Genomic DNA, 9,769 nt, shown 5'->3' on the forward strand with positions numbered 1-9,769 from the left:
AAGTAATAGAACGTCATAGCTCTCGTTCGTCAAAATACCCAAGTACCTTTCCGGTTGAGATCTATATCTTTGCGATCTACGCGGGGTAACATTTCTAGATTGACCATGATTCTCACCAGATTCTTCTAAAGATCTCTGAGTTTCATCCTGAATGTCATCTTGAGCATTCTCTAGAGTTTGTTGTTCGACTCGAATTTCTTCGAGGTCTACTTTTCTCCCACTTGTCATTTTGGAAATGTGATCCTTCTCCAAAAAGACACCATCTCGAGCAACAAACACTTTGTTCTCAGATGTATTGTAGAAGTAATACCCCTTTGTTTCCTTTGGATAGCCCACAAGGATACATTTGTCAGATTTTGGATGAAGTTTGTCTGAAATTAATCGTTTGACGTATACTTCACATCCCCAAATCTTAAGAAAAGACACATTTGGAGGCTTTCCAAACCATAATTCGTATGGAGTCTTTTCGACAGCTTTAGACGGAGCTCTATTTATAGTGAGTGCAGCTGTATTTAGTGCATGTCCCCAAAATTCTAATGGAAGTTCGGCCTGACCCATCATTGACCTGACCATGTCTAGCAAGGTTCTGTTCCTCCGTTCTGACACACCGTTCCATTGTGGTGTTCCAGGAGGAGTCAATTCTGATAGAATTCCACATTCTTTCAGATGGTCATCAAATTCATAGCTCAGATATTCACCGCCTCTATCAGACCGCAGTGCCTTGATCTTCTTGCCTAATTGATTCTCTACTTCACTCTGAAATTCCTTGAATTTGTCAAAGGATTCAGACTTATGCTTCATTAGGTAGACATAACCATACCTACTGAAGTCATCAGTGAAAGTGATAAAGTAGCTGAAACCACCTCTAGCATTTGTACTCATTGGTCCACATACATCTGTATGGATTAAACCCAATAGTTCATTTGCTCTTTCTCCAACTTTAGAGAAAGGTTGCTTTGTCATTTTGCCAAGTAAACATGATTCGCATTTACCATAATCCTCTAAGTCAAATGGTTCTAGAATTCCTTCCCTTTGAAGTCTTTCTAAGCGTTTCAAGTTTATATGGCCTAATCGACAATGCCACAGATAGGTGAGATCTGAATCATCCTTTTTGGCCTTTTTGGTATTTATGTTATATACTTGTTTGTCGTGATCTAATAAATAAAGTCCATTGACTAATCTAGCAGATCCATAAAACATCTCTTTAAAATAAAACGAACAACTATTGTCTTTTATTATAAAGGAAAATCCCTTAGCATCTAAGCAAGAAACTGAAATGATGTTTTTAGTAAGACTTGGAACATGGAAACATTCTTCCAGTTCCAAAACTAGCCCGGAGGGCAACGACAAATAGTAAGTTCCTACAGCTAATGCAGCAATCCGTGCTCCATTTCCCACTCGTAGGTCGACTTCACCCTTGCTTAACTTTCTACTTCTTCTTAGTCCCTGTGGATTGGAACATAAGTGTGAGCCACAACCTGTATCTAATACCCAAGAAGTTGAATTAGCAAGTATACAGTCTATAACGAAAATACCTGAAGATGGAACGACTGTTCCGTTCTTCTGATCTTCCTTTAGCTTCAAGCAATCTCTCTTCCAATGACCCTTCTTCTTGCAGTAGAAGCATTCGGATTCAGAAGTGGGTTGACTGACCTTCCTCTTTGCAGATTTGGCGCCAGTTTGCTTAGTTGGGCTGGCTTTGTTGCCACCTTTCTTAGCATTCCTCTTCTTTCCAGATTTCTTGAACTTGCCCCCACGCACCATAAGCACATCCTGCTTATCACTTTTGAGCGTCTTTTCAGCGGTCTTCAGCATACCGTGAAGCTCAGTGAGCGTTTTGTCCAGACTATTCATACTGTAGTTCAGTTTGAACTGATCATACCCGCTATGAAGAGAATGGAGGATGGTGTCTATAGCCATTTCCTGAGAAAATTGCTGATCCAGCCGACTCATATTCTCAATGAGTCCAATCATTTTGAGAACATGTGGACTTACGGGCTCGCCTTTCTTAAGCTTGGTCTCAAGAATTTGCCTATGAGTCTCGAATCTTTCGACTCGAGCCAGATCTTGGAACATGTTCTTCAACTCACTGATGATTGTGAAAGCATCTGAGTTGATGAACGTTTTCTGCAGATCCGCACTCATGGTGGCGAGCATTAGACATTTCACATCCCTGTTGGCATCAATCCAACGATTGAGGGCTGCCTGAGTGACCCCGTCGCCTGGAGCTTCGGGCATCGCCTCATCTAGGACATACTCCTTTTCTTCCTGCATAAGAACTATTTGCAAGTTCCTTTGCCAGTCAAGGAAGTTTTTCCCGTTCAACTTCTCCTTTTCGAGAATTGATCGAATGTTGAATGAATTGTTGTTTGCCATATTAATACTACAATTGAAAAGAATAAACAAATAAATAACCATTCACAGTTTCTCTTAATAAACTTAAATTCTAGCATACATGCATAATCCAATGTTTATTAAGCATTTTATTCAAATTATGTGTTCCGGCAGGTGTGAATAAAATGATTCCAAGATCCTAAAATCATTGAAGAACTAAGCACGGTTTGTCGACTTAATCCTAGAACATCTTAGGTAAGCAAAAGCCTTTTGCTAATAGTCTAGAAACTATTCTTGGTTGATAGGTACGTCTAAGAACTTATTAGGAAAACCTATCGAATTTGCCACGACATAAAAGGACTCCTTACTTATATCGTTGAGTTTCACCAAAACTAACATGTACTCACAATTATTTGTGTACCTTGCCCCTTTAGGACCAATAAGTAACACCTCGCTGAGCGAAAACTATTACTAGATTGATGTAAAGGATATCCAAGCAAGTGTATATTTTGGCATGGCACCTTTTAACTCAATTTTTAAGTTTGGAACTTAAGGCTCTTACTATGTTGGTTAGATTTTAAGTGAACTAAAATCCTTAATCATGCAACATAATCAAGCTTTTGATCTCATGCATTTTAAGACATATTTAAAGCAATAAATAACTTAAAACATGCATAAGATATTTGTGATCTAGTATGGCCCGACTTCATCTTGAAGCTTTGACTTCAAAGTCCGTCTTGAAAATCTCCGTGGGAGGCACCATTTTCTTCAAATAGGATAAGCTATAACTAATTACAACTATTTGATGGTTCGCAGACCATATTTGAATTGAAAAATAACTTTGGTACTTTAGACCAATTACATTCAAATTAATGGTACGCAGACCATATTTTCTATCCTATTTGGGCCATACTAGTCACTTCATAACCTGCAAAACAGTACATATACAATATATACCATTCACCCATTCATTATCATGAATGGCCCACATAGCTGGTTAGTAAAACACATTATGCATCACGTAAACATTTGCAGCAATTAATCAAGGGCACCAATAATCTACCAATTATTCAGTCCTTATTAATTCTAATCAAGTTGTTTTAACCTTAAGGATTTGTAGACCTAATCAAGAGTTTATGACTAAAAAGTGCTCCCACTTAAACCAATAAATTCATATGCTTTACCAATTTTAAACATAAAAATGTATTTCTAGTCCAACCGGAAACATACAAATTTAATTAAAATTTAAAGCTCATATCAATTTATAATTGAATCCAAAAATTTAATTTAATTTCAGTCGTATTTAAATTAATTCATGATTTTAATTTTAGTAAAATAATTAGAATAAATAACATTTATTATAATTATAATATTCAAAATTAAAATCCAAGAAAATAATTCAAATTATTAATTTTAAAATTAATTAAAATTACGTGAACAGAAATTTTTCAAATTAAACATTCAAAACGATCTAATCGTAACGCAAACACCCTACGCGTTGCACGCCCATGGACCGTACGCACACAGCCATTGCTGGCCATGTGCGCGCAGCCCATGCGCTCGTCGCATAGCTGCTGCTTCCCTATCGCAAGCCTCCGCACACATTGTGCTCGCTGCGCGCGCCAGCGCTCATCGCACGCGAGCTATCGCTCGCAGTGCGCGCGCGCGACATCGCTCGCTGGGCGCGCGACATCGCTCGCTGGGCGCGCGACATCGCTCGCTGGGCGCGCGACATCGCTCGCTGGGCGCGCGAGCCATCGCTCGCTGGGCGCGCGACATCGCTCGCTGGGCGCGCGACATCGCTCGCTGCACGCGCGAGCCATCGCTCGCTGGGGCGCGACATCGCTCGCTGGGCGGGCGACATCGCGCGCTGTGCGCGCGAGTAATGCTGGGCGCAGCGCTCGTGGCACGCGAGCTTGCGCTCGCTGCGCGCGAGGCTGCGCGCTCTTGTGCGAGGCAGCGCGCGCTGTGGCGCAGCTCGCTTGCTGCCCACACGCGACTGCCTTGGCTCGCCCTTCGCCCATGCCCATTCGTTCATTGCTCGTGGCACACGACACAAGGCAGGGCTGCTGCCTTGTGCTCGTGCACTACGCCCTTGCTCATTGCATTCGTGCCGCACGGGCGACGAGCTCCCTTGCTCGTCGTCGCATGCCCGCATTATACAACACCCCTTAAGGGTAACACGAAGCGTCCATTGCTTCGTGCGTGCAAGTTATATGAACGAATCGCATAAAAAATTTAAAATTTATATTTAAAATTAATGACAAATTAATAAATATTATTAATTTCATAATTTTAGGGCGAAAAAATCGAAAATTTATTATCCAATTGATTTCCGATTGTTATGGATTCAAGTCTAGGTCATAAAAATTTAAAATTTATCGTAAATTTACAATTTTTATGGTGGTTTTTAATCATAGGTTTCTAATTAAATTACAATTAATTATGAAAATCAAATTAATTCTAAATTATTCTAATTTTCAACAAATTAATCATAATTACAAATTAGATTGCATAATTAACAAGACTAGGCATTCAAACTTGTTAAACATATGCAGTAGGTCAATCAAAAATTCAAGATTTATCAACAAGAATCGCAAATATTTAATTTAACATCTTAAATTTACGAAATTTTGCATTCGAAAAACTAAAACCTTCGAAAAGTCATAGTTAGGCTTCGAATTTGAGAATTCTGGGTTCGGCAGAAAAATATTATTTTTGTCAAAATTTTAGAATGCCTTTTACATGCGGAATTGACACAAAAATCACTCGATTTGGATGAGTAACGAAGAAACTGCCGAAAAACTGCGTACGTATAATTAAATAAACGCAATTTGCAATTAATTAACAATTACGAAAATTAATCACCCCTTTTAATTCTTGCAAATTTGTAATATTTAACCATGTTCATGCAATTTAGATTATGAAAATAATAAGGGGCTCGTGATACCACTGTTAGGTTATGATTCATATGACAGTTCATAAATCATGCGGAAAAACCATAAAGCCAGGAAACATATTATTTACACATAATCATTTAGCATAGTTTAGATGCATACTCTTTGTTGCGTGCCTTCCCTAGCTGCGCCCGAACCGAACAAGAACAAGTCTTTAGGACTCCAAGTGTCGTCCCTCCGTAGATAGTCCACAGCACGTCCGGATCCGCCTTAAGATTGACCAACTAGAATCGCCCTTAAGGTTCTAATATTTTCGGTTAGGTAGGCAAGAATATTGGCTGATTTTTCTGCTTAAAAATCTTAGTTTTGAATACTTAAAACTTGTTTTCTAAATAATGACCCCTAGGCCTTTATTTATAGAGTTATGGAAAAGGAATCGTAATCCTAGTAGGATACGAATTAATTGAAATTAGAATCCTACATGAATTCTATTTAATTAATTTATCCAATTAGGAATAGAAATTTAATCATACACTGACTCTTGTAGATTTAGGAATCACGCATGAGCACAAACTCACACACACACGGCAGCCACAAGGGCTGCCCATGCGCGTGCGAGCAGCAGCCCACGCAGCGCGGCCCACGCATCCGTGGCCTTGGCGCGCGCTGGGCCTGCCTTGCGGTAGGCCTGGGCGCTGCCTTGGCTGGGCTTGTGGCGTGTGTGCTTGCTGGGCGATGGCCCGGCTTCGTGCTGGGCCTTCGTCCGGCAGGCCTCGTCCGATGCTAATTCGTACGATACGCTTCCGATTAAATTTCCAGTTCCGGAATTTATTTCCGATACGAATAATATTTAATATTTCCGATTCCGGAATTAATTTCCGTTTCGAACAAATATTTAATATTTCCGTTTCCGGAATTATTTTCCGATTCCGGTAATATTTCCGATTCTGACAATATTTCCGTTTCCGGCAATATTTCCGATTCTGGTAATATTTCCATTTCCAATAATATTTTCCGATATGTACCATGTTTCCGTTTCCGGCAACATCTACGACTTGGATAATATTCATATTTCCGATACGATCCATATTTCCGTTTCCGGCAATATCATCGTTTCCGGAGTATTCATTTCTTGCCTGTGACGATCTTAGCTCCCACTGAAACCAAGATCCGTCGGTTCCGAATATTCATAGATGGAGTATTTAATGCCATTAAATACTTGATCCGTTTACGTACTATTTGTGTGACCCTACGGGTTCAGTCAAGAGTAAGCTGTGGATTAATATCATTAATTCCACTTGAACTGAAGCGGCCTCTAGCTAGGCATTCAGCTCACTTGATCTCACTGAATTATTAACTTGTTAATTAATACTGAACCGCATTTATTAGACTTAACATAGAATGCATACTTGGACCAAGGGCATTATTTCCTTCACCACCTGCAGCTGAATATAGGAATCCTAAACGTCCTATAATCCAATTCTCATATGTGTGGAATCACTCCATAATAAGTCATCTTTGCATAGATTGGATTTTTATCTTTCGCACTAGAGATGTGCATAACTTCTGCCAACACAGCTACCCCATTGTTTTTCATGGTTGTCTCCTTGTCTCTATCCTTTGTGTAAAATGTATAGCTATTTATTTTATAACCAGAATATGACATAACCTCAAAACAAGGACCTCGAGAAAGCCATTTCAATATGTCAGAAATAGATAAGGGTGACTTAGCTAATTCATCATAAATTCGAACTCGCAGCCACTCAATGAAAGAGCGATTGTGTTTCTCCGCTATCCATTGTTTACTCTTGCGTGGATGTAAGCCTGTCAAAAACAACATGTGTTCTTTCACGTACGGATCAACCTCTGTACTATTGTGAAGGACATATAAGTGTGCTTGATGCCACTGTTCATGAGATAAAGACACCATTTTTTTTCCAACAATCCCCTTTCCTTGAAACCCTCCGGGATCCCTAGGCTTTGGAAGTCGTATTGCATCGACATTAGAAAGATAGTGAATACAAAACTCAAGAGCTTCTTCAATCAAGGTGCGTTCAACAATGCAACCTTCTGGTCGACTTCCACTGTGGACATATCCCTTCAGTATTTTCATAAATCTCTCAACGGCATACATGTATCTCAAATAAGCAGGTCCACATAGCTGAACTTCTCTAACCAAATGTACAGTCAAATGTATCATAATGTCAAAAAATGATGGCGGAAAAAACATTTCCAACTGACACAAAGTAATAACAAGGTCCCTTTGCAAATCACTCAACTTTAAAGGATCAATTTCTTTGCTACAGATCTCGCTAAAGAAAATGCAAAGTTTTGTGATAGCATTTCGGACAGGTTCTGGCAGAATGGATCGAATAGCTACCGGAAGAAGATGCTCCATAAGAATGTGGTAATCATGTGACTTTAAGCCAATTAGCTTCAAGTTTTTCATTGATACAAGTGTTTTTATGTTAGAAGAATAACCCTCGGGAACCTTAACTCCATAAAGACACTCACAAAAAGAAATTTTCTCCTTTCTAGATAGAGTATAGCACGCTTGTGGCATATATGTACGACTATTACGCTTGATTGGTGCCAATTCTGCTCTAATCTCCAAGTCAACCAAGTCTAGTCTAGCAGCCTCCCCATCTCTAGTCTTACCAGGCACATTAAGTAAAGTACTTATAAGACTTTCACAAACGTTTTTCTCAATATGGATGACATCAAGGAAGTGTCTCACATGCAATGTCCTCCAGTACAGAAGGTCAAAGAATATTGACAACTTTTTGTGCCCGGTACTGGGAACATTTTTTGCATTTAACTTCCCAAGATTAACATCCAACTTCTGCATTTTCTGAAGTATTTCATCTCCTGATGGCGGCACTGGAGGAGTACCTTCTTCAGTTTCCCCATTAAAAGCTTTTTTCCACCTTCGATATTGATGGTCAATAGGAAAAAATTTGCGAAATCCCGGGTAGACATTCTTATGAGAAAAATTCAAGTAAGGTGAGAATGTATTCTCCTCACAAATAGGGCACGCCTCATATCCATTAACGCTATATCCCGCTAAATTTCCATATGCTGGAAAATCGTTTATTGTTCCATAAAGCAAGGCTTTCAGATTAAAATTCTCATTGCGATGAGCATCAAAAACTTGTATACCCGAATCCCACATCATCTTTAAATCTTCAATTAATGGTGCCAAATACACATCTATGTCGTTTCCCGGTTGTTTTGGGCCTGAAATTAACATGGTCAGCATCATATATATACTTTCGTTTCATTATCAAGTAAGGACAAAGGTTATAGATCATCAAAATCACTGGCCATGTACTGTGATTGCAACTCTGATTACCAAAAGGATTCATCCCATCAGCAGCAAGGGCGAGATGCAAATTTCTATCTTCACTCCCAAAATCTTCAAAGTCATTGTCAATCTTGATCCATTGTGGAGAATCGGCTGGGTGTCTAAGTAAACCATCTTTCAATCTCTCATCTGCATGCCATGTCAATTTCTTTGCCTCTTCTGCAATGCTAAATAGGTGTCTAAATTTGGGTACTATTGGAAAATACCACATAACCTTGGATGGAACATTTTTTTTCTTCTACCGTGGAGTATTACACTCTGGGAAATTTTCTAATGATGCATATTCCTTTCAATATAAAATGCAATCATTAGGGCATGCGTGGATTTTTTCATAACCCATGCCGACGGAGCTTAACATCTTCCTTGCCTCATAATTTCGATCAGGAAGCACATTCTCGGCAGGCAGCATCTCTTTCACCAATTTAAGAAAGCTTGTTAAAATATCATCGGGCACTCCACCACGTGCTTTCAGGTTATAAAGCTTTAGCACGACAGATAATTTGCTAAATTTAGTACAGCCATGGTACACCGCTGTCTTTGCATCATTACTCAAGCTCTCAAACATTTCAGAACCACCTTCAATGTTCTGCCCTAAGATATGTGTCATTTCTTCTAAATAATCCACATCCAAACCCTCTTCCATTTCATCAGCTTCTGTTTAATCATTTTCTGTGTCACCATACATCTCACCATACATCTCACCATACATCTCAGTACTCACATAAGAAGGAAAATCCTCTAATGTCTCACCATGTTTTATCCAACACTTGTATGTTTGAATAATTCCGTTCACCACCAAATGGATTCTCACATCCTCAACGTTATGTCGGACCATGTTGTTGCAATTGATACATAGACACAAAATACGACTCGGATCTTCAGCATTATCAATAGCAAATGTAATAAATTCCTCCACCCCTTTCTCATATTCATCACTAGTACGCCTAGCAAGCATCCATTTTCGATCCATTATTGCTATTTTACCCCATTAGAAATAAGAAAAATTGACATCTCATTAATAAAAAGAAAATACACTTCACAACCTTGCCTTAGTTTATTATAACTGTTGAGTACATTTAATCTTTAAGAATTTTAGCCATAGCAAGCATACACATTCTTTAACACTACTAAAATTAACAACTTATTTCTCTCCATGTAACTATTTACTCAAACA

At 39.1% G+C, this 9,769-nt stretch overlaps 1 protein-coding gene across 1 annotated transcript; it reads right to left on the bottom strand.

Annotated features, from left to right (window-relative positions):
• Positions 1–6,714: 6,714 nt before the first annotated feature.
• On the bottom strand, positions 6,715–9,238 carry LOC110788236 (uncharacterized). Its single transcript, XM_056842207.1, has 3 exons — positions 8,932–9,238; positions 8,584–8,787; positions 6,715–8,468 (listed from the first exon to the last, which is right to left on the bottom strand). Exons 1-3 carry the CDS (start codon positions 9,236–9,238, stop codon positions 6,715–6,717), a joined length of 2,265 nt encoding a protein of 754 aa, XP_056698185.1.
• Positions 9,239–9,769: the final 531 nt, after the last annotated feature.

The sequence above is a fragment of the Spinacia oleracea genome, chromosome 4, assembly GCF_020520425.1.
Source record: "Spinacia oleracea cultivar Varoflay chromosome 4, BTI_SOV_V1, whole genome shotgun sequence".
In the NCBI taxonomy this organism is placed as follows: Eukaryota; Viridiplantae; Streptophyta; class Magnoliopsida; order Caryophyllales; family Amaranthaceae; genus Spinacia; species Spinacia oleracea.